We start from the raw sequence: 26802 nt of genomic DNA on the forward strand, positions 1-26802 counted from the left end.
AATACAACAGACACTAGTATGGCAATATGTAAATCAATGGAAGTATAACTGATGTGATTCTGCAATCTGTATATGGGGTAAAAATGGGAGTTCATAACCCACTTGAATCAAAGTGTGAAATATGATATATCAAGAACTATGTAATGTTTTGAACAACAATAAAAAAAAGAAATAAATATGACCATAAACTAAAAAAAAAAAATTAAACCTCAAAAGTATATAAACAGATGAATGGAGTTACTTTAGCACCACTGCCAATGTTGGGGCTCAGAATGCACTTGGACATGCTGAGCTGGAAAAATAGTCTCAGATCCCTGCCTTTCAATTTTTTCTTTCTTTCTTTCTTTCTTTTTGGATATCAATATTGCTATTTATTGAGTACTTCTTTTTTCTTTTTACAGAACTGTGAATTGAACCCAGGGCCTGGCACATGCTAGGCGAGCACTCTACCAATGAGCTCCAACCCAGTACTTTATTTTATTCTATTTTGAGATAGGGTGTCTATCTTGCATTTTTTTTTTTTTTTTGGTACCAGGGATTGAACTCAGGGGCACTCGACCACTGAGTCACATCCCCAGCCCTATTTTATATTTTATTTAGAGACAGGGTCTTGCTGAGTTGCTTAGGACCTCACTAAATTGCAGAAGCTAGCTTTGAACTCTTGATCTTCCTGCTTTCACCTCCAGAGCTGCTGGAATTACAGGAGTGTGCCACTGCGGAGGCTTGCATTCTATTTTGAGATAGGGTCTTGCTAAACTGTCAAGGCCGGCCTTGAATTTTCAATCCTCCTGCCTCAGCCTCCTTAGTACTTGTGATTATGGGCTTGCATTGCCATGCCCAGGTTTTCAATTATCTTTGACTCCTTTTCTCTCCTGAAGTATAGAAAAGGGCTTTCTCTGAATTTCCCTTATCTACCAAAAGATGGGATCTGCCAAGGAGTACGATTTTCTCCAACTCTTCTTACTGAAATTTCATTAATCAAGGAAGATTAAATTCATATCACAGAAGAAGAGACTTAAAATCAAACATTACACCTAGAACCCAGAGGAACTTTGTCTCAGCCCATTATCTGTCCACTAGGCTCATTCATTTCTCCTAAATATTTTTAAAATATTGCTATTTATTGAGTACTTCTTTTTTCTTTTTACAGTACTGGGGATTGAACCCAGGGCCTGGCACATGCTAGGCAAGCACTCTACCAATGAGCTCCAACCCAGTATATATACATATATATATATATATTTTACTTGTAGATGGACACAATATCTTTATTTAATTTTATGTGGTGCTGAGGATTGAACCCAGTGCCTCACACGTGCAAGGCAAGTGCTCTACTACTGAGCCACAATCCCAGCCCTCTCCTAAAAATCTTTTACTACCCCTTTAAAATACTTACCCCACATTTGCCTTTCTCTTTTCCACTGTAGAGAGGGTATTTAAGATTCAACATCTAACTTTTTTCCTCCTTCCCTCCCTCTCCTCCTCCTCCTCCTCCTCCTCCTCCTCCTCCTCCTCCTTTTTGTGGTGCTGGGACTGAATCCAGGACTCACACAGCATGTGTCCTACCACTGAGCCATACCCCTAGCTAACCCCTCCTTTGAGTTTTATATTTTGCATGACTCTCATGCACATGCACATGTTAATAAATTTGTATACCTTTTTTTTCCTTTTAATCTATCTTCTGTGAGGTTATTTCATCAGGCTCAATCACAGAACTTTCAGAGGGAAAATTTAAACTTCCCTTCACCTTCATTATCACTGGATCCTTTTGAATGCCCACCTAGTCATGACCCTCACCAGATTGCTGTTTTCTTAAGTAATTTCTTCATTTAATTTTCGTATTGGTGGTTTGAATAGCATAGACTAAAGGATTAAAGAACTTACAAATGCAATTGCATTTGGCTTTAAAGAGATAAGGCTGTGAGCAAATAAACTTCTTAATCATTTTGAAGAGCTGGTTCTTACATAAGGATATAACTGGTATTTGCATAAAGTATATAACTACATGCAAAAGTTAATGCTTTTGTTTATTTGTTTTGGGTGGTGCTGGGGGATATAAAGGCAAGTGTTCTACCACTGACCTACACCCTCAGCCCTGATAAAGTTCCTTTTGAAACAAGTATATAGTACACTCAAGAACTTATATACAAACTTTGTAGCAGCATTATTCATAATAGCAAAAAAGTGGAAATGACCAAAATGTCCAGCAACTGATGAATGGATACACAAAGTGTGGCATATCCATACAAGGGAATATTTGACAAAAAAAGGAAATTAAGTGTAGATACGTGCAATGAAATTATGGAACCATTTTGAAAACATTATGCTGAGTAAATGAAGCCAGTCACAAAAGGTCACATATTATATGATTCCATTTACATGAAACGTGCATAACAGGAAAATCCATAGAGACAGAGAATTGACTAGTAATGGCCAGGGGCTGGCAGAGAGGAGTGGGGAGGGACCGCTAGGTGAGTAGATAGAGGTGATGGCTGGAAAACATAACATAGTATGGTTTAAAATGGTTAATTTCATGCCATATGAATTTTACTCCAATAAAATGGATGAACTTTGAAAATATGCTCAGTGAAAGAATCCAGATACAAAAAGACCACATAGTCTCCCTCTATAACAGGCAAATCTATAGAGGCAGAAAGGAGTTTTATGGTTGCCTCCAGCTAGAAGGGTCAGGAGGAAATGGAGAGTGATTATTGGTACAGACTGTCTTGTGAGGTCATGGAAATGTTCTGTTAAAGAGCAAATTTCAGGGGCTGGGATGTGGCTCAAGTGGTAGCACGCTTGCCTGGCATGGGTTAGGCCCAGGTTCGATCCTCAGCACCACATACAAACAAAGATGTTGTATCCGCCAAGAAGTAAAAAATAAATATTGAAATTCTCTCTCTTAAAGAAAATTTTTTAAAAAAGCAATTTTTAAAAAATTTGGTTTCAAAGGTCATGTGAGTTTGTGCACGTGTGTGTGTGTGTGTGTGTGTGTGTGTGTGTGTGTGTGTGTGTTGCTGGGAATCAAATCCAGGGTTGTACACATGCTAGGCAAGGGCCCTACCACTGAGTTACATTCCCAGCCCTAGTTTCAAAGATCAAATTGTTTTTATTAGTGATTCATAAACAGGGCAGCATTTAAAGATATAGGGGAGCTCTGATGAGCTAGGAAGAGTTGGCGAGTTTTACTAGTAGAGTAATATAGAGGATCTGGCACCATGGACCTCACCTCTAATCCCAGCGATTTAGAAGCCTGAGGCAGGAAGATTGCAAGTTTATGGCCAGCCTCAGCAATTTAGCGAGGCTCTAAACAATTTACTGAGACCCTGTCTCAAAATAAAAAATAAAAAGGGCTGGGGATGTGGCTCAGTGATAGAGCACCCCTGGATTCAATTCCTAGCACTATTAAAAAAAATGAGGTGGAGGAAAGCAATGAAGGAATAGAGAAAACGCCACCCCAAAGACCCCCCAAACCATGCTTGCTTTCATGTGCTTATTACATTAAATTGAGGACTTTGGGGGAAGAGGGGTACAGGCTTTCTCTGCCTAAAGATACATCCTCCAAAAGGAACTCAAGTGCCATGAATCCCCTTCCCAGGAATCTTATCAACCAGGAAAGACTAACTCAATCACAGGAGAGAGACTGGTGGTTGACTCCATATCCATCAGCCTCTGTGGGCTGCTCTGAGACAACTTTAATTACCTGAGAGATTTTTCTGCAGAACAAGACAACTGTTACTCACCATGCTTCCCTCTCCTCACCATCCCATAATTTTTGTCACCATCCCCATACATGAACATAAATAAACTCTAACCATCTGACCTTCTTTAAAAGTCTCACGTTTGGGGGAAAATATATATACACATACATACATATATATATGAAATTAGATTTTTTTCTCCTGTTAATTTGTCTCATTCCATTTAATTTGTAGACCAAAGAACCTAGAAGGCTGGGGGTGTAACTCAGTGGTAGAGTATTTGTGTAATTTGCACAAAGCTCTGGGTTTAATCCCCAGCACAAAATAAATAAACAAAAACCTAGAAAGGTAGAAGGATGCTTCCCCATCCCCCTGCAGCAGGAACAATGAACAACTGGGTTGTTTCAAGAATATTTTCCTTATAGTAGTGTGAAAAAAAATCTGTTGGCTCAATGGGATTTGGTAATCATCTCTCTCCTGCGTTTTTGGAAGGTCAGATTTCACAAATAAACAATTCAGGTTTGGGTTTGGTGACAAGAAACATAAATGATACCATGTTGCACCTGCTGTCTTTTCTATCAAGGTTCTAAAATTGATTGTAGTAAATGTTGCACAATGGAGAATATATTGAAAGCCATCAAATCAAACATTTTAAATGGGTGAATTATATGGTGTGGAAATTCTGTCAATAAAGCTGTAATAATAGAAAGAATATGAAAACATTAAAGTTTTTTAAAAATTGAACTGGCCAGGCATGGTGGTGCAAGCCTGCAATCCCAGCAGCTCGAGAGACTGAGGTAGGAGGATGGTGAGTTCAAAGCCAACCTCAGCAATTTAGCCAGGCCCTATGCAATCCAGAGAGACTCTGCCTCTAAATATTTTGAAAAGGGTTGAGGATGTGTCTCAGTAGTTATGTGCTCCTGGGTTCAATCCCCAATACCAAATAAATACATAAATTGAAACTGGGCTGGGGGTGAAGTGCTTACCTAGCATGTAAAGGCCCTGGGTTTGATCTGCAGCACCATCACCACCACAACCAAAAAAAATGTGTGTATATGCATAAAAAAAATCTGGACATAAAAAAACTTGGAAATATTAAAAGTTTTTATATTTTAATAGTGGAATTTCAGGTCGGTTTTATTTTCTTTTTCATTACAACCAGCTGTGTTTTCTAAATTTTTCTACAATCAGTATTGGTTACTTGGAGGCCTACTGCTAGCTCCTCTGGAGACTGTGCAGAATAGGAATGGGTGTCTCTCTTGCTAACGGTGCAGCACTATACCAGCCACTGGGGTGCCAGCTGGAATTCTTCCACTTGCCCCTTCAGGTGGATACCTTTGTACCAGAACAATATGCACAGTGTTCATGATGGCCCCAAAGCTTGTGTAATAAGTATTTAGAATGGAATAAGATAAAAATAAAGAAAAATCAAAAAATAGTATAAATAAATAAAAATAAATTTTGAAACAATGATAGAAAAGTGCATGGCTCCCCCTCATTCCCCAGTATTGAGGATTGAACCCAGGATTGTTCTACCTCTGAATTACATTTCCAGCCCTTTTTCATTCTTTTGATTTTGAATCAGAGTCTTGCCCTGTTGCCCAGGTGGCCTTGAGCTTAGGGTCATATTGCCTTAGCTTCCCAGGTGGGATTACATTTGTGCAGCACCGTCCCTAGCCATGAGATAGCCTTTTTTTATTATTATTAATTTTATTTTTTACATACATGGAGCACAACTTTTCATTTCTCTGGTTGTATATGAGGTAGAGTCCCACCATTTGTGCAGTCTTACCCATCTATAGGGGTAATAATGTCCATCTCATTCTATCATCTTCTCCCCCCATTTTGAGATTCTGCTCCATTCAAGGTTCCTCCATTCTTCCCTTGCCCCCCGACCCATTATGGATCAGTATCCACTTATCAGAGAAAACATTTGGCCTTTGTTTTTTTGGGATTGGCTTACATCGCTTAGCATGATATTCTCCACCTCTGTCGTTGACCTGTAAATGTCATAATTTCATTCTTCTTGAAGGCTGAGTAGTATTTTATTGTGTATAATATCACAGTTTCTTTATCCATTCATAATATGGCCTTTTAAAGCATCCACTCTGCCAGATGTGATGGTGCATGCCTGTAATCCCAGGGACTCAGAAGGCTGATACAGGAGGATCACAAGTTTGAGGCCAGCCTCAGCAATTTAGCAAGAACCTGTCTCAAAATAAAAAAATAAGAAAATGTCTAGGGATGTAGCTCAGTGGTAGAGCACCCCTGAGTAGTAGTCCTCACTACCAAAACAAAAACAGAAACATCCATTCAGGGGTAGGTTACTCTCCTTTTTTGACTCTGTTGGGCCATAGCAGGGCACTGAGCTCATTCTTCCTCCCTTTTCTTCCCTATTTACTCATTCTACCCAAATATGATCAAAGCCTACGGGGCTGGGCTAAAATTCCCTCCCCTATGGCTTTTTTTTGTAGCCGCTTCAGCACATAGGGCCATATTTTTCCTTTCCTGAATTTCTGTTGGTGGTTGGGTTGATTGTAGTTTACCTGCCCACTCCAGATGACTGGCAGTGGCCACTCAGAGCACAGTGATGAGCAGGTTCTTGTCTGCATCTGACCTCACCGAGAGCATCATGATTGATTACTGATGTCTGTTGCGAGTGTGGGAACTAGGAATCACTTGCATTTTCCCTGCCAGGATTGTGCATTGACATTTCATGTACCCACCCTCACTTGAGTGAGAGGACAAGACGTCTTATATGGCTTGTTCATCTTTTGGTTTGGTTGTTTGTTTTTGTCAACCAAGCAAGAAGCGCTGATCATGTTCTTCTTAATGATATATATTATTTCTTTCACGTTCCTTCATATTCTGGCATAAGCTAGGCATAGAAGTACTCAATAAATACTGTAAAAATGCCATACAAAAAATTATAAACTGTAGGATGGCCTTGTGAAAATAGTACTTTCTAGAGCATGATGGTTTCCAGAAATAGAAAATATCCCCAAAGGGACCTCTGGTTTATAGACAGGGTAACAAAAATGGTAAGGAGTGGACGCAGTGGTAATAGGCATATTTTTACCTTTTGTGTGTAAACTGCTTATCTTCAAACTATACTCCCTGTATGTGGGCAGCAAGTGGAGGCGTTTTTTTTAAACAGAGAAAGCTGCCTGTGGTGTAAGAATTAAATATCTGTTAGAAGAGTGAATGCGTGAATAAAAGAACTGAAAACATTTCTAACAGGACAAGGTTCCACGGAAATCAAGCACCGCCTGGCTCTGACAAGTAGCCAGCAGACCAGTCTTTGTATGAAGACCAACTCCAAGCTGATGTGGTGACCGAATCCATTGCCAGATCATCCCAGACGGAGCAAAAAGCTTTCCCTGTCTGCCCAACTCTGTTGCTTGCCCAAAACTCGACTTTATCTGGCATAAACCCAGTCTCATGCCTGCTTTCTGCAGTGGTTCTAATCTCAGCACAGCACACAAAATGTTACCCTCAAACAGCCTGGGACAGGAAGTCTCCCTGGGTTGTTTGGCTGGAAAACCTGGAGGTATCCACTAGTGAAGTCCCTCCCACCCACGGAGATTTTGAAGAGGCAGGAAATGTGAGCAGAGTGTGTGCTAGGTTCTGGTATTTGCAGATTACAAAACACTTTTACATACATTGTCCCATTTAGATGCTCTTCAGGAGGTGTAAGAGGAGGCCAGAGACTCACACCTCTCCTCCTCCTTGAAGTCATCCTGCTTTAGAGAAAGCCATTTTTGCCAAAGTTCCTAGAAAAAGTCTTTTCTCCCTGGCAGGAGACATTCTTCTCCCTTCCACAGGAAGGTAACCCAGTCTCCAGGTAGAGAAAAGCACACTCCCTGGAGTGGGAAGGAGAACACACACACAAGACTATGTCTTGCATTTTTTTTTTTTTTTTAAGTACTGGGGATTGAACCCAAGGGAATTCTACCCCCTAGCTATATTCCCAGGCCCCCTTTTTTACATTTATTTTCTGAGACAGGATCTTGCTAAATTGCTGAGGATGGTCTTGAACTTGCAATCCTCTTGTCTCAGTCTCTGGAGTCTGCTGGGGTTACAGGTATGTGCCACCACGCCTAACGCAAAGGCTATGTTTTGGAAAAAGTGACATTTTTAGGTTACAAGCCTCTTCTGGGAAAGCTGGAGACCCACATATTTTCAGATATGTTTTCTGATGCTGGTGAGGAATTCAAAAGATAACCAAGCACCAGGCAGGTCCTGAGGGGAGGGGATTAAGGGGAAGAGTTGCCTATTTTGACTTTACCCCAAGTTACCAATCTGATACAGAGAAAACACACCACCATTTTTTTTTTTTTTTTAAATCACAGCTTGGTTGTACCAACACACCTGAGGATGGTACAAATCCTCAAATCATGACACACTGGGGCACAGACTCACAGAGAACAGGAGGCCATTGTGATATATGTTAACCCAAAGCCAGTTCTTGGCTGTGTGATCATGAGCTTAACCTCTCTGAGCTCGGTTTCCTCATCAACAAAATTAAATCTCAAGCTAAATGATTTATGAATTTCTTTTAGTCCTAATCTCTCTTTCTTTTACACATGTACACACATACACACAGTAATTAGCCTCCATATTACTTGTTCCCTCATCTATAGAATGAGATATTGACTTTACCTCTTGTGTGTGTTGTGAGTGGTGAAAAAGATAATAAATTTAAATTGCCTGGCAGCCTGTGGTGTAAAGAAAGTGTGCCTTGCACATGTTGTTTTTAAAGCAATTTTCTTGGGACCAGCGATATCACCTTTGGTTAGGACATTGGACAATTAGAAATATGTCATAAACTTTATGGTGGAATAAAGGAGAAATTTGGCATCAAAGGGAGCGTGTCCTTATCTGTGGGCTTTGTTATTAAAGAGGGATGAAGGATAGTCCCTCCTGTTAAAAAAGAAGTCCTGGGGCTGGGGTTGTGGCTCAACGGTTGAAAGCTCGCCTAGCACGTGCGAGGCCCTGGGTTTGATGCTCAGCACCACATAGAAATAAATAAATAAAATAAAAGGTATTGTGTTCAACTACAACTAAAAAATAAATACTAAAAAATAAAAAAAATAGTATGAACTCAGGAAATCATCAGTAGATTAGTAGATTTATGGAAGTTGCCTCTCTCTCTCTCTCTCTCTCTCTATATATATATATATATATATATATATATATATATTTTTTTTTTTTTTTAAAAGTCCTGAATAATTTGGCCAGGATTTCAATCTTCCTTTAAAACTATGGTCTTGTCCCCTGGCTCTAGGGTAATCTTATTTAGACTGGAGATCTGCTTTTACATGTTGCCTGAGACCTGCTCTAAGTCACCTGGGCAGAGTTGGCTACAGACCTGTGTGAACCAACCTGCATGCCCACAGGCTCTGCTGTTTCCACCAGCCAGCACCAGCTTCTTCCAGTGGGAGCCCCTGCAGGTGACTTCTCTTGTGTGTCATAATTAGCACATATTGCTTCTCCCTTGCCACACCCCAGGCAGTACAGAGCTCCAAGTTTAGCATTTCCCTTGTGTAATTTTGTTTCTTATGATGCTCCCTAAACAGTGAAAAAAACTGTCACCTTGGGAAATGCGAGAAGCCCTTGATTTACCTCATGGATGAGCTGGAGGGTTGGAGGAGTTGAGCATTTTCCCTACTCCTCTTTACTTCATTCAAAGAGCTTAGTTAACTGATTGGAACATTGCATCCAAAGATGAGGCTCAGAGACTTGATTTCCTTGTGGATGGACATTTTTTTGCTGTTCCTCATTTCTTGGCCACCCATAGCACCTTGGAGGGAAAGGAAAAACAATTTCCCCTTCACTCTTCTAAATTCTTGGCTAAGCACCTGTCACAAAAGACAGATTAACAAGAGAAAAACAAACAGAAACTTGCTGACATATAATTCATATATGGTTAGACACTGAGGGAAATCAGTAACTCTCAAAGAGGTAGTTTAGGACTTGGGTTTAACTACCATCTTCAGCTGTAGAAAGAGAGGATTAGGGAGATAAATTATGGAAAGGGAACCAGAAAAAGTAAAGTCAGCATGCAGATGTGTGTGTGTGTGTATGTGTGTGTGTGTGTGTGTGTGTGTGTGTGTGTGTGCACGCGCATGCGTTATTGAAGATAGAATCCATTATGGCTCTACCTCTGAGCTCCATCCCCACCCAGCTCCTCCCACATATTAAAAAATTTGAGGCGTGGTGGTCTTTTTTGATCTCCCTTCACAGTGGTGCTAACTTAATATTTGTTGAATGAATGAATCAGTTGGATTCTAGTGGCAGAAAGGTAAGTCAAAGAATTCAGAGTCCCATGTTGGATTTCTATTTGATTTCTCTCATGTTTTTTTTTTTCCCCAGAAACCATTTATCTGCCTGTATTTTAGGATCTTTTATTCATTCTTATTCTCCTCTCTTATCCCCTTCCTTTTCCAATAGGTCTTCTACATTACTCTCTGGCTTAAACTTCCTTCTCAAACTCTTAGCAAATAATTTCCTTTGTCTTGCTACTAAACTAGGGGTTGGCAAACTATGGGGGCGGGGGTGGGCAGATGTACCTCATGGCCTAATTTTCTGTGGCCTAAGAGTTAAGAAGGGTTTTACATTTTTATATAGTTGAAAACAAATGGAAAGAATAACATTTCATAATTTGTGAAAATCATGTGGCATTCACATTTCAATGTCCCTAAGATAAAATTTCCCTGAAACACATCTGTCTTAGTCCATTTTGTGCTGCTGTGACAGAATAATTTAATTTAATAGAGTCTGGGTAACTTATATAGAAGAGAAATTTATCACAGTTCTGGAGGCTGAAAAGTCCTATATTAAGGTGCCGGCATCCTCTCTTCTTGCTGCGTCATTCCATGGCAGAATAGAGAGGGCAAGAGAGGACAAGCAAGCAAGAGTGGGCAATTTTCTTTTATAACAACTTGCTCTTGCAATAACTAACTGGCTCCTGAGATAACGTTAATCCATTCATGACTTAATCACCTCTTATTCGGCTCCACCTTCCAACTCTGTTGCTTTGGGAATGAAGTTTGGGTGAACAATTCCACAGCAACAGCCTTGCCCAATTTGTTTGCTGTTGTCTGTGACTGTGTTTGTGAGACAATGCGGAGTAGCTGTAAATATTACAGCCTAAAATATTTACTATCTAACCCTCTCTGTGAACTTTTGGTAAAGCTTTTATACAAGCAGTACTTACAACTTGGTAGACCTTCTCATCTTCCCATCAAAATAAAACCTTTTTCTAATATTAAATCCTCTCTTCCCAATCCTTATCTGATTACCTCATCTGACATGTCATTCTCTCCATATCTCTCAGTATTTGTTAATATAGCTCAACACAGCTGCAGTTGACTTGCTTTTTGCAAACACAAAACCAAGCACCTCACCCATGTAGGCAAGAACTCTGCAATTGCTATATTCCAGCTCCAACCCACAATTTTTGTTTTTTGGTTTTGTTTTGTAATTTTTATACTAGGGATTGAAACCAGAGTGCTTTACCACTGAACTACATCCCCAGTGCGTGCGTGCGTGCACACACACACACACACACACACACACACACACACACAGTACATCCTGCTTTTTGAGACAGGTCTTGCTTAGTTGCTTAGGGTCTCTCTTAGTTATTGATACTGTCCTCAAACTTATGATCCTCCTGTCACAGCCTCTGGAATCACTGGGATTTTAGGCATGTGCCACTGCTCCCAGTTCCCATATGCAATTATTATATTTCAAGATGTCTTGAATACCTGATTACTATTTTCTCTATTTCATTGTGAAGACTCAAAGGTTGGGAGTGGCCCTTCCATGTCCTCTATTTCTTTCCAAGAACAGAGCAGTTCTCATATTTTGAGTCAGGCAGATTTGCATTTCCACCACTCCCTAGCTGAGCAAGTGTTGTCAATTTCCTCAATCACTTTATCTGCAAATAGTTTGTTATGAGGATTATGGAGATGGTGATAGAGTACAAGCCCCAGGAGGTGTTCCACATAGCAGTAATTATCAGTGGAAAAGTTTTTTTATTGGTAATACGAAGAAATTACCTATTGCTCTTAATGAAGCTCATGGTAGTGCAATGAGAATTGAAAGAAGTGGTAAGTGAGTAGAAATGAAACTGCATGGTTCCACTGGAGCCCTGTAAAGATTAGCTGGAAAAGTTCAAGGGCTCAAATGAGAAGTTACACTAGTGAGGCTTTGAACAAATTGAACAAACACTTCTTGTTTAATTACTGAATTGAGCATTGCCTAGGTCAAGCCTTGTGTGGATGTGAAAGAAAGAAGGCCACATCTATTCTGGAGATTTTTATCTAAACTTGCAGAAAAAAAGCAATACAGACATGAGCTGTGCTCTTACTTGTCCATAATGTTTCCTCTCTCTCAGGATGGATGATTCAGAATCAGCAATTCACATAAAAATACTGCACATGGAAAGTATTACTGTTATTCTGTGGGGAAATAAGTTTCTAAGTGTAGCAATCTGAAATTAATAACTTTCTCTGTGGAAACTCTCTTGACAACATCTAGAGATGAAGCCAGGGTGCAATTTTTACAGCCTTGGATTATCTTCTCTGTCTGCTTCGAATGTACCAGGCATGGATCCCGGGTATAAGAAATTCAGTTTTCCCCTTCATTTTACAGTTTATTTGCCAACTGGAGGCCTTATACAGTGGTGATTTAATTTCTCAATTCTCCAGTTTTTCCACCCATTGAATCAAGGCAAAAAAATATCAACTTATTTATTATTACAAACTTTGGGGAAAAAGACGGGGAGAGCACACCCAAGGTCTTTATTGTTACTGCAAAAGATTTTAATTTGAGGACATCAGAAAAGGAGCAGGAAGGGGAAATTGGAAGTTAGAAATCAACTTTCTTTTTGCTTTTGGGAGAAAATATTCCCATGAGAAAGCCTATTATTTATACTGTGGTAAAAGACTTGGGTCCACATGCAAGAAGTTTATAGATACTGAGGAAGAAAGTAATTTAGGAAAGAAATAGATGGAAGGGCAGCAATTCCTTTTCCAGAAAAAGCCACAGCAGTGCAGACATGCATAAAGATGGCAGTTGTTGCTCCAATAGCCATATGTAGCAAGACAGACATATTCTTTTTTATTCCTTCTTGTATATAAATTTAGACAATCTGGACAAAGAAGCCTGGATTTCTATTTTCTACTGATGATTTTTTTAAAATTTCAAGTTAGACTTTCCCCCCTTATATAAGACCAGGGGAAAAACATTATCTTTGTTCAATTCACTGTACCTTATTACATTTAAATGTTGTTTCTCTGGGTTAAAAAAACAAAAATAAAAAAGGAGTGAGGAGCCTCTGAGATAAGGAGACCTTACCATTTAGCATGTTTTTGAATTTGTTACTCTCCCAGTGAGTACACACACACACACACACACATATACATGTAAGGCTAACACTTGGAAATAGGGACAAATAGGTAGGAGTGTGGATGCTAACAGTAACTTCGAAGTAAGGAAGGTAAGTGTCTAGAACTTTTAATAATGTGATTTGCTGCTACATAAACCTCAGGGTGATCCAAATCACAGTTATGTTTTATGTGGTTAACTAAACTTGAAAATTAGAAGTTAAGATAATCATATTAATATCAACTCTAGACTTGCAACTTGGAAAGGCAATCAAGAAGAAATGGGAAGTGCAACAAGCTTCAAAGACTGAGGGTGGTTTTTGTTTTTGATATTCCCCTCTGTGTTGGACATGTGGTTAGAAGCAATTCCAGATGGCTGGATGTGATAAGAGGAAACAGACCCTGAATGCCTGCACAACTGTAGTGTACTAGATGTTGTAGACCATTAAAGACTGGAAAGAAAAATATTCTTTCTTCACAAAGCTTATAATTTAGTTGCTTGATTATGGCTAAGAGAGCTGGCTTAATGGGCTTGCATTCCAACTTTATCCTTTACTAGCTCTGTGTCACTGGGTAAAATATTTAATCTCTTCAGGCATAATTTCTTCATCTGTGCACCACTGATAATTTATCTCCTATTTGGCAGCTATGCCAGACTCCTTTCAGTTCTCCCACGATGCAAGCTCTCTCCTTACTGGCCTTGCACATGTTCCTGTTCCTTGGAAAACTCCTAGCGAGGCTAAATCCTTCAAGTTCTGACTTTCATGTTCTGAGATCTTTGTTTCAGAAAATATGATTTCTGTATCCACAGGTAAAGGACTGCATAGACATTAGGCTGCCCTTATAAATAACCCACTCTCAAGTAGGGTTTAGGATCAGCAAACTTTTTCTGTAAAAGCAGATGGTAAGTATTTTAGGATTTGCAGGGCTATACCAATCAAAAGAGAGCTGCAGTGTTCCAATAAAACTTTATTTATGGACAGAGACATTTTAATATCATGTACTTTTCATCAGGGTCACAAAGACTTGATTTGGCGGCCGCCCTGTGGCTGGCTGCCCCCGGTCCTAACAGGATAAGCACCGGGAGTGGATAAGAAATGCTGCTGCCCGATACCGGGCACCGGACCACCGCTGTGTAAGACGGTCAGCCTCGGCTGGGGCCAACGGCCTCTAGGACCGGGCTGTGGCCTCTCCGCCCCCGGTGGCGATGAGGCAGCGGCGGCGCAGGGCGAGGCCCGGCCCGGCAGGGCGGCGCGAGTCGGGGGCGGGGCGGCGGCGCCGCGTCGTCGTCTTGGTCCCCGCCTCCTCCCCAGGGGCCGCGGCGGAGCCTTGGCGGCGGCGGCGCTCACAACCTGAGAGGAGCGTCTCTGCGGGAGCGGCGACCATCGAGACCCACGCGAGGCGCGTCCCCCTCGGCCTCGCAGCGCTTCCAGGCCGCAGCGCCCGCGCCCTTTCAGCTCGCTCGCTTGCCTTCCTTCCCTGCGGCCGGCTGCGCCATGGCGTTGGCGTTGGCGGCGCTGGCGGCGGTGGAGCCGGCCTGCGGCAGCCGATACCAGCAGGTAAGCAGCACCCGAGTCCAGCCCCAGATCCTGGACCCCAGACCCCGGATCCCGCATCCGGGATCCGGGACCCCAGTCCGGCCCTACCCGTCGGTTGCTTCAGGCCTTTCCCGGCCATGGTCTACTCGACGCCGGGGCTTGGCAGGCCGCGCTGGGCCTGGGGCGGGTCCGCGGGCCCTGGTCTTGGTTCGAGGCCGCCGCGGGCCGGGGCGGAACCTGGCGGTGAAAAACCCGATGCCTGTCTTGTTGCCCGCATTTTCCCGGGCGGGCAGATCTCAGAGTCAGAACTCGCGACTTTGAGGAGGTATCGATCTGGGGACATTTTCCCCCTTTTCACCTTTTGGTTTGATGTCATTGGAAAAAAAAGAAAAAGAAAGGGGTGGGGGAAGACGTGAAGTGGAAAGGGAAACGAGGTGAAGAGAAAGATAAAATCGCTGGTGCTGCCGCCGACTGCTCCCCACAGCGAGATGCGATTACTCAGGGTTTCAGAGCCTCGTCTGTGGGTCGAAACCCATCCCCCTCGCCTCGGTTTTAAGACAAAAGTGAAAAACGCAGCGAGAGACAGCCCCGCAGTTTGCAGTAGATTTGGCAGAGGCGATGTTTTTACTGGGGTGATGCGCCCAATGTAGAGCTACAGTGGAGCCACAGGGCGTGTGCCTGGGTGTATTTTAAACGCTTGGAAGTGACGTTTAAAGAAATTTAATAGCATAGCTAGGGAGGACGTTTATAAGAGATGATTGGATTATTATCTCGCGGGTGTGATTTGTAAATTGAGGCCCCAGGGAAAAGAGCTGCTAGTCTTACACACGGTCTGCACTGGCTTTCCCTCGGAAATTTAGAGACCTTCTACGAGGTATGAATCTAACACCTCGTAATTTTGGGAATTGAGCCAGGTAGTGACTGATGTTGATTGGAACCCCAAATAATTCCTCGTGTTTTTGTCTCGGTTCAAACGCTTTCGGTTATAATTCGCATACGATGTTCTGGTTTTATGAAATAGAAGCTTCTGTCTTAGATGATTTGCAATTTTATGTTTTAGAACTAAGGAAAACAGACATGATTAAAACGTGTAGATTAACATTGGTGCAGCCAGTTACTGTTCTGTTTTGCTGTCTTCAGCCCAGTGTTGTAATCCGCCTCCTCCAATCCCCTCCCCCGCCCCCCCCCACCTCGCTGCCGCCTTCCGTCCCCGCCTCCAGCTCGGACTCCTGAAATGACTGGTTAAGAATTTAGCCTCTTGGTTCCACAAACACACCCCAGATTGTGGCAGTGCAGTCTAATTCTCGTATCTCTTAACAGCCTGGGGTGTAGCACATGTTTTTCTGTATGACCTTGGACAAGACTCTGAGATCTTACCTGCTTTAATAAAATTCGAATCACAGATGTCACTTAACTGTCACCAAGGTGTTTGCAAATCACTTGTACCATGTAGGGTCATCTGAGTCATTTTTTTTTTCCATCCTGTCTTGGCTAAGGCAAACAAGCAAAAGAGCTGTTTTCTTTGTACTGCCATCTTCTGAGCTATTGGTTAATGCTGAAGTACTGCTAGAATAGAGAATTTGTTGGAGTGTCACAATTATAGATTCTGTGGTGAAGTATTTAATAGCTTTCAATTCTGCAGAATTGAGCTATGTCAGGGGTAGGCTATCTTTATTTCATTCTTTTGAAAATAATTATTTTCAAGAAATAATCTTTAAAAAAAATGAAAACATAATCTAGAAAATTTATAAAAAAATGAAAGCCAAAAATACCTCCCCAAACACTAATCTATCACTCAGAGATAACCAGAGCTATTACTTTACTGTGTATTTTTGTGGACTTATAGTCATGTAAATATACATAAGTATAGATCAGAATACATGTGTACAGATAAGGAAAGCTAATATTGATTTACTCTGCACCAATCGGAGCACTAAATGGTTTACATCCATTTTTTTCATTTAATTCTTACAAAATCCTTATGAGTCAGGGGTTGTTCTCATTGGATAGATAAAAAAGTCTCAGAGAGGCTCAGTAACTTTTTCAAGGTCAAAGCTGCTAAATTATGATTACAAGAATAAACACATACCTACTTAAAACACAGGACTTGTTGGGTGTGGCAGTGCATGCCTATAATCTCAGTCTATAATCCTGCTACTTGGAAGACTGAGACTGGAGGATAGGCCAGTTTAAGCAATTTAGGAAGGCTCTGTCTCAAAAAAGAGAAAGGGGCTAGATATGGTGGTGCTTGCCTGTAATCCCAGTGATGCGAGAGGTTGAGTCAGGATGATTGAAAGTTTGAGGCCTGCCTCAGTAACTTTTGACACCCTGTCTCAAAATAAAAACTAGAATGTACCGGGGATGTAGCTCAGCAGTAAAGCATCCCAGGGTTCAATCCCAGTATCATAAAATAAATATATAAAACTAAAAAACAAAACAGACTATGATTCAATGATAGGCACAGGAATTAGCAGATAATTGTATACATATGTACTCTTTTATATTCATACATATATATACAAGCATATCCTCTTATGTTAATGTTTAATTCTGTCCACTTCTGATAGTATTTGTGCTCATTTTTGCATGTGTCCATGTTTATCATGTTTTCAGGCATATACATTTATAAATTTGCATGTGTGTACAAAGAATATATTAAAATGTGTTCATATTTTAGTACTATTTGGTAATGTGCCTTTTCACATAATTGCATAGTATGAATACATTCCTGCATCAAATATTTTTTTTTTTTTGATACTGAGAATTTAACCCAGAAGCTCTTAACCACTGAGTCACATCCCTAGCCCTTTTCTATATTTTATGTAGAGACAAGGTCTCACTGAGTTGCTTAGGGCCTTGCTAAATTGCTCAGGCTGGCTTTGAACTCTTGATCCTCCTGTCTCAGTCTTTTGAGCTGTTGGGATTACAGGTTTGCACCATTGTGTCTGGCTGTATTAAATGTTTTTAATGTCTGCATGACATGTAATTATATGCTGACCGTCATGTAATCAATTGCCCATTGGTAGCCACTGAGAATTTATAAATTTTTTCATCCACTGAAGCTTCCATACATATATCTTCAGCTATTTCCTATGTAAATTTCTAGGTGTCATGATGCTTGATCAAAGAATATACATACTTAAAAAGGCTTTTGAATTATAGAATGTTGGTGAATTGTCCCAGCAACTTGATAGGAACATGCCCTGGGTTGTCACAGAGGTGTTCTCACTTCTATTTGATTGGGTTAATCAAAATGAGGTGGTCTCAAGCAAAGTAAATGTAACAGGAAATGATGTGATATTCATAATCGCAAACTGTTTTATTTGCCTTTATGGTGTTTGTTTGTTTGCAGGGCTGGGAATCAAATTCTGGTCTCACACAAGCTAGGCAAGTATTCTACCATTGAGCTACACTGCCAGCCCCTTTATGGTTGTTTTAGGATCAGTCTTTTTTTTTTTTCCCCCTCGATACTGGGGATTGAATCCAGCGCTTTACATATGGTAGGCAGGCACTCTTCCACTGAGCTACATCCTCAGACCTCCTTTGTCTTTTTTTTTTTTAAATCAGTATTTTAATATGTGCACAACTGGAATTTAGCATAGTGACAGACCATAAAGAAACGCTCGGCTTATAGGTTTCCTGTAACATAATTTATTTTTTTTTTTCCTTTTTACATTTTGAAACTGCAGCTATGCGTCCAACCATGTGAATGCATTATTTTGAAAAGTTCTATGTAGACCCATACATAGTGTCGTAGGCCTTTGCTTATGACGTGAATTTTACTCTTCATGCCAGATGTTTTGAGAATCCAGTGGGTGATGATGATACTGTCATATAGGTTCAAAAATAAACTGCAGAATGTTCGATTTCGTACTTAACTCATGGCCTACTAGTGAATGTGTGCATTGAGAGCATCACTGGTAAGTTTATATTGTAGTCTTGATAAGAATGTAGAGCAGCTTCGGGAATGACACCTTTTGAGGTAAGTTCTCTTAAGATTTTGGAGGAACAGTTTGATAGGTCAGGAAATGAGTCATACATGTGCACATACACATATATTTTTTGGCACCTGAGATTGAACTCAGGGGCAATTAACCACTGAGCCACATCCCCAGCCCCTTTTTAAATATTTTATTTAGAGATAGGGTCTTGCTGAGTTGCTTAGGGCCTTGCTCAGTTGCTGAGGCTGGTTTTGAGCTCATGATCCTCTTGCTTCAGCTTTCCAAGCTTCTGGGATTGTAGGCATGCACCACTGTACCCAGGGAGTCTCATATTTTAACAGGTTGAATCATTTGCATTAAAATATTAGATGAAGTCATGACCTTGGAGGATGGACTGAATAGTGCCCATGTGATTTGTTTTATTTTTTATTTTTTTAGTTTTATAAGTCATAATTGTATCATGGAATACTCTATACAATGTTTTATCAAGATTTTTAAGGTTACTTCTATATAAATGGCCTACAGTTGTCAGTGATCAAAGAAAACTTTTTCAAAAAACTTTTGTAAAATATTTTTTGCAAAAGATTGAGAAGATGAATAAATTGTTGCTTTGAAAACTTTAAAAAATTGTGGTAAAATACATACAAAATACACTGTTAACTTATTTTTCTTGATGCTATTGATTGAACCCAGGGCCTCATACATGCTCAGCATGTTCTGTACCCTGAACCATAAGTATATAGTTTAGTGGCATAAAGTACCTTCACATTTGTGCAACCAGTCTCTATCTTTACAAAACTGAAAATCTGTACTCATTAAACAATAACTTTCCATTATTCCTGCCCTAGCTCCTTTCAACTACCATTCTACTCTAGTATCTCTTATAAATACTATCAATATTTGTACTTTTGTTGAGTGGCTTATTTCATTTACCATAATGTCTTAAAGTTTCATCCATATTGTAGCAGGTGTCAGAATTTCTTCTTTAAAGCTGAATGATTTCCTGTTGTATGTGTATACTAAATTTGCTTTTATCTAGATATCTGTTGATGGACCTGGGTTTACCTTCACCTTTTGGCTGTTGTGCATAATGCTGCTATGAACATGGGTGTACTCTGAGTTTATGCTTTTAATTCTTTTGAGTTTATACCCAGTAGTGCAATTCCTGGGTGATATGATAATTCTATTTTAAATTTTTTGAGGAATTGCCATACTGTTTTTCATAGTGCTTCACCATTTTACATTCCCATCAATAGTGCACAAGGGTTGCAGTTTCTGCATATCCTTGGCAACTTTTGTTCCTGTTCTGTTTTTTTTTTTTGATAGTGATCATTTAATGGGTGTGAAGTAATATCTCCTTGCAGTACTGATTTCCCTTTTCCTAATGATTAGTGATGTTGAACATGTTTTCATTGCATTGACCATTGTATATCTTCTCTGAAGAAATGTTTATTCAAGTCCTTAGCTCAGTTTTGAATTGGGTTTTTGTTTTGTTAAGTTGTAGGGATAGAGTTATTTCTTAATGATATTTATATTTTCAACTTTTTACTATCAGGATTTCAGACATACAAAAATAGATTAGAGGGAAGGGAATAGAAAAGACAGTAGAATTAATTGATCATAACTTTTCTAGCCTTGTATTTGTAAATACGACCACATCATGTACAATCACAAGAGTGGGATCTTAAATAGAATAAGTTATATTCTGTTATCTATATTCTGCCAAAATACATTCTAGTGTCATGTGTAACTAAAAATAAAAAGAAGTTAAAAAACAAAGTGTAGTAAACATTATGAACCTATCACCCCAAGTTCAGTAATTATCATGTCAGTCAATCTTGTTTCATTTATGCTGTTCCTTGAATTTTGAAGCAAATCCTAGAAATAATGTCATTTTATTTGTAAATATTTCTGGGTTAACTGTCTAAAAATAATAAATGGTATGATACTTAAAGCAGATATTACCACTGATGAATATATCATGAAAGCTCTTTTGTAATGTTAGGGATATGGAAGCAGGATTTGTCAATGTCAGGAGCTGTGTAACTGTCGTTTGTATTTGATTTGACTCACTCTTGGTAAACCTTGTTCCTCATGTTGTTTTGTCGCAGTGGTGGATTCTTATCGATCCATCTTTATTTTCTTGCCTGATCTCACTGATGACTCTTTGTTAGAGGAAATTTGTTTGGCTTACTCATTTTTTTGTCTGCCCCTTGGAAACAGGGCAGGATTTCCTGCTTTGGGCTGAAACCAAGATCCAAGTGAGCTGCTTTAGGGAATCCTGCTCTTAAGGATGTGCCACCCACTTATTCTCTACATAACTCCAAATTACTTTATCCTAGACATCAATTATAGTACATTATAGTAAATTATATTATTTAAAATCCTATCATGAGGATGACTTTGAATTTTTTATGGAAAAAAAAAGGGCTTGAAGAGATTCAAATTACAACCTTTGATTTATTTGTTCTTAGGGCTTCAAAATAAATACTTTGGTTCCTTAATTTATTTTTATGTTACTTTTGAATAAGTACAACTGCTTAGCAGAACCATATTCTTGTAATGGTGAACAGTGCCCATTTAGATAAAGATTCTTATCTTACAGATTTATGTTGAAAATCATGTTGATAGTCATTTTTTCTCAAGTTATTGTTGCTGGTAATCTAAGCAGTTGGTAAACATCATATTAAATTCATTGGGCTTTACGAACTTTCCATTTGTAATTGCTTGGAGGGACTGGCTAGGTGGAAGTATAGTATGTATTGTTAACTTCATCAAGTGTAGTAATACAAAGCCAAGTATTGTCAGACACCACTTAACACATTCTGCTGTTACAATTAGGCTCTTATTGTTCTGAATAACATAGTTTATATTAAAAGTCCCAAATTTAATAATATTTGTAATGAAGCATTATCTTAGTGCTTATAGCAGTTCCCTTCATATGTAATTTTAATAGTAATATTAATTTCTTATCTCCCTTGGCAATTTAGCATATTCTTTTGACAATTTTTCTACTTTGCCTTTAATATATGAGAATGATTAAGTAGTAGTTACCATAAGTAGAGGCTTTAATGCAATTTGGAGGTGATTCTGAAGATTGGACAGTTTATGAATAGAAATAGAAGTGTTTAGGGACACCTCTAATTCCAGTGGCTCAGGAGGCTGAGGCAGAAGGATTGTGGGTTCAAAGCCAGCTTCAGCATCTTGGTAAAGGTGCTAAGCAACTCAGTGAGACCCAGTCTCTAAATAGAATACAAAAAGGTCTGGGGACGTGGCTCAGTGGTTGAGTGCCCCTGAGTTTAATCCCTGATACCCCCCCCCCAAAAAAAGTGTTCAGAGATTGGCTTTTCTTTAATAATGATTTTACTTAACATTCAGTGTTTAAATGTGACATTTAAAGTTAAACATGTCACCAGAGTGGGTTATGCTTTTAATCTAGCTACTTGGAAGAATGAGGCAGGAGGATTGTAAGTTTGAACCCAGCCTGTAATCAAAATAGAAAATTTTTATAAAGGGCTGGGGATGTAGCTTGGAGGTAGGTCTCCCTGTGTTCAATCCCAAGTACTGCAAATAATAGTAATAATAAAAGTAAGAAATTAAAATTTTCAATTTATACAATAATACATAGATAAATTCAAGTGCTAGATTCAAGCAGTAAATTTCTAAAGGAAAATTTGATTTTCCTTTTTCTTCCAGTCCCTCTCCAGAAGTATTAACTTCTCAAGTTTGGTATATATTCTTTAGACTTTCTTACCTTTCCTTTGCTGTTGAAAAATTTTTATTTTTTTATTCATGTGTACACGTGCAAATGTGAGCGTGTATGCACACATGTTGGATATTGGACTCAGGGCTTTGGGGTGCTAAACATTCATTTTACCATTGAGTTACACACCTACCCCTTTTTCTTTTGTTTTTTTTTTCTTTCTTTTTTTTTTTCTTTTTTTGGTGGCACTGAGACTTGAACCTGGGGCCTCACACATACTCTTGACACTGAACTGCAACATCCTCAGTCCTTTCATTTAATTTTGAGACAAAGTCTTGCGAAGTTCCTGAGGTTGTTCTTTGAACATTGTGATTTTCCTGCATTAGCTCCCTGAATACCTGGAATTACAGCTGTGCATTATCACGTGCAGTTCTAGTTAGTATTTTTTTTCTTTTTTAGTTGTAGATGGACACAATAACTTTATTTGATTTTTTTATTTTTATGTGGGGCTGAGGATCGAACCCAGTGCCTCAAGCATGCTAGGCAAGTGTTCTACCACTGAGCTATAACTACAGCCCCTCCATTTCATACTTTTAAATGTGCTTTTTAGAACATTTTTATGTTTATGGAAACACTAAGAAGACAATACTCAGTTTCCATATACCCACACCTACTTTCTTCTGTTAATATTTTACATTAGTATGATAAAACTTTCATAATTAATGATAAAATATTGATAACACTATTTGCAGTACCAGAGGTTGAACCCAGGGGCCATCTACCATTGAACTACATTCCCTTCCCCCCACCCTTTTTTACTTTTTATTTTGAAACAAAGTGGCACCAAGTTGCACAGGCTACCCTTGAATTTGTAGTCCTTCTGTCTCAGCCCTGTGAGTAGCTGGGATCACAGATGTGCACCACTGTGCCTAGCTCAGATTTTCTAAGTTTTGTTCCCCACCCTCCCAACCCCAGGATCCCCTCTCATATACTACATTACATGTAGTCCTCATGATTCTTGTCTGTGGTAGCCCAACTTCCCTTGTTTTTGATAATCTAGACAGTTTAAATTAGTACAGGTTAGATATTTGTAGAGTATTCCTAAATTTAGATTCTTTTAATGTTTTTCTTAGGGTTAGACTTGAGTTGTGGATTTTGATGAGTAAGACCACAGAGGTAAAGTGCCATTCTCATTACATTCTATCAAGAATACCTGCTGTTATTGTTTAGATTTTAGGTGTCCCCCAAAAGCTCATGTGTGAGACAGTGTAAGAAGATTTAAAGGTGAAATGATTGGATTGTGAGAACCTTAACTCAATCAGTGAATTAATTCCCTGACAAGGATTAACTGAGTGGTGAATGCAGGATGGGAGGGTGTAGCTGGAGGTGAGTCACACTGGGGGTGCTTTTGGAGTACATATTTGGTGAGCTGAGCTTAGTCTGTCTCTGCTTCTTGATCATCCTATGAGCCCTTTCTTTCCACCACACTCTTCTGCCATGATGTTTTGCCTCGTCTTGAGTCCTGAAGAATGGAGCTAGTGGAGCTAGCTTTCTGTGGACTGAGAACTCTGAAACCATGAGCCCCAAATAAACTTTTCCTTCTCTAAAATTATCCTTGTCAGTCTTTTAGTCTCAGCAGCAAAATGCTGACTAAAACACATGCAATCAATATGACTTATTGCTTGTCGTAATGTTTGGCAGGTTTCTTTCTCATAAAAATACTCTTTTACCCTCTTCCCATACTATACTGTTTGTGAGGAAGTCAATATGCAACATCCCATACATAAGGAGTGGGGACTTAACACAAAAGGCAGGGTATTTGCATAAATAATGCAGAATTTATCTGTATGAGATGTCTTTTCTCTATTAATTTCTAAGTTTTGGTTTATATCTGAATAGATTTATAAAAATTTATATCTGTATGTACTCAAATACTTATAATTATTTTGGGTCATAATTCAATAGCAATTTATTTTGTCACTAAAATTATTCCAGCTTTGGCTAGTGGGAACTCTTGAGGTAGTGCCTGTGCCCCCTTGACCATCATTGTGCTTTTGTTTCTTTCTTTCCTTTTTTTCTTTTTTTTTCTTTTTAACGCACTCATTTGCTTTTTGGTACCAGACTCATCATATGTATTTCCTCAATTCCTAGAATTGGGCATTTCTCCAGGGAAAATTCCTTTTATTGGAGAATAATACTAGAAGCCATGTCTACATTCATTTCTACTGGGCTGTTGTTCTTCCAGGCCTTGTAAGCTGACAAAGCAAGGAAATATATGTGTATATATTACCCTGTGGTTATTTCCATCTATAAATATTTTTTTGCTTTTTTTATTGTTAAAAAAAATTAAGTATGTTAAGTATGCACACTACCATTTAACTATACCCCCAGCCCTATAAATATTTCTGTATGTTACCATCTGTCTATATGAAGCTAAACAAAAGTTCATACTAATATCTCTACTCTAATTCATTACCACATGAATCAATCTAGCCTATTTCCCTTATCTGTAAACTCTCTTTCCAACAGTGATAAATTTGGCTCCCCCCATCTGGCATTCATTTACTTAATTCTTCAGTTCTGATATGCAGGTCGAGTGTCATTAGACTTGTTAACCCATGCCTGTGTGGGAAACAGTCTTATTCACTAGAGGACAGGATATATATTTGGTTGCAGACTACTCATTTCCAGAGTTACTTAGGTCAGCACCTTTCTCCTATACTCTTTTTAAAAAAATTCTAGTTTATTATGTATGACAGCAGAATGCATTACAATTCACATTACACATATAGAGCACAATTTTTCATATCTTTGGTTGTATACAAAGTATATTCACAGCATTCGTGTCTTCACACATGTACTTAGGGTAATGATATCTATCTTATTCCACTGTCATTTCTACTCCCATACCCTCTCCCTTCCCCTTCACTCTACCTTTTCCCCATACTCTTTTTTTTTTTAAGATGTTGATGGATCTTTATTTTATTTATGTATTAAATGCGGTGCTGAGAATCGAACCCAGGGCCTCACACATGCTAGGCAAGTGTTCTACCACTGAGCCACAACTCCAGCCCCTCTCCCATACTCTTGATTAGATTCTTCCATACATTTATATAGTTTTCTCACATTCTGCATACTATCCTGGGTCTTCCTGGTCACCTAAATGAATTTATAACATTTGTATACATTAAATTCACTCTCCTGCAAAGTTCTATAAGTTTGACTTTATCCTTATTTCCCCCTGCTTTTTAACCAAACAATACATCTTAAGGAAAACAGTATGCTTTTCTTTCTTTTTTTTTGGTACTGTGGATTGAACTCAGGGGCACTCAACCATTGAGCTACATCCCCAGCCCTATTTTGTGTTTTATTTAGAGACAGGGTCTCACCAAGTTGCTAAAACATTTTAGGAATTTTAGTGTGATCAAAATAACATTTTTTCTTTAATTAAGTCACAAAGACTATTTGAACACAATATGCTAATTGTTATAGGTTAAATACTGAATGTTATAGTATTATATAACATTGCTGAGGCTGGTTTTGAACTTACGGACCTTCATGCACCACTGATTATAGGCATTTTTTGGATATATATATATATAATTTATATATACTTATATATTTATATATAATATATATGTATATAATTTTTTTCACAAAACTTTTTTACTTTGCCCTTACCTTTTTTATTTTTTATTTTTTTGTGGTGCCAGGGATTGAACCAAGGACCTCATGCCTACTAGCACTATACCACTTAGCTACATCCCAGCCCTACCCTTCTGAAATTTTGATGAAATTTTGTGGACTAGGGAATGAGCAATAGTAGTCTTAGTATTTTGAAGCTTTGGTTTTAGGCACTGTATGTTATAGGATTCAGACTTTTATATTTTTGCCTTAATAAGCAATTCTTCCTTTTTTCCTTCTCTTTCCCTTCTTCTGCTTCCTTTTCACCTTCTTCTTCCTCTTCCCTATCCATATCTTTTTCCCTTTTGGTGCTGGGCTTTGAACCCAGGACCTTGTACCTGCTAATAAGCACATGCTCTACCAGGGAGCTACACTCCTAGCTCCTTTTCCCCCTTAAGTTTCCATTTGCCAGTGTGGTTGTTTGCTCCTCATTGCTTTTTTCTCCCTGGTTGGTCTTTTATGAACCCTTTGTGTTAGAAGCTTTCTGTGGTAATCCTTTGACTGCACGTTAACAGAGTGCTCCACCAGGAAAGCAGTTTGGAAGCTCAGTATGTTTGATGGAGCTTCTCACTGTGGCCTGTACCTTATATAGTGTGCCCTCTAGGCTGTTCTTTGTGTCATTGTCTTTGGGTCTTTTCTCATGGATTGGTCAGTTTCCTCAAGAATAGGTCTGGCTGCTAGGAGTTTAGGAGTGACTAGAAAAAGAAGGCAGGGAGCTCTCAATATTTAGTGTAGAAATCTCTCACTCTTTTCCGTGTGTTACCCTTTCCCTTAAACTCCAGTGTCTTAGGTCAAGAGCTCTCAGCTTTACGTCTCCTGAGAATAAATCTGTATTCTTCT

The 26802-nt window shown here is 39.2% G+C and overlaps 1 protein-coding gene across 1 annotated transcript in view; it reads left to right on the plus strand.

The window, feature by feature from the left end:
* Positions 1-14387: 14387 nt before the first annotated feature.
* Positions 14388-26802, plus strand: part of Ndfip1 (Nedd4 family interacting protein 1) — a 58077-nt gene continuing 45662 nt past the window's right edge. The window contains exon 1 of the mRNA XM_005324230.3: positions 14388-14655. Coding sequence (XP_005324287.1) covers positions 14593-14655 — 63 coding nt within the window. The 5' untranslated portion in view covers positions 14388-14592. The remainder of the gene's footprint in view (positions 14656-26802) is intronic.

This window comes from Ictidomys tridecemlineatus, chromosome 1, assembly GCF_052094955.1.
Source record: "Ictidomys tridecemlineatus isolate mIctTri1 chromosome 1, mIctTri1.hap1, whole genome shotgun sequence".
In the NCBI taxonomy this organism is placed as follows: domain Eukaryota; kingdom Metazoa; phylum Chordata; class Mammalia; order Rodentia; family Sciuridae; genus Ictidomys; species Ictidomys tridecemlineatus.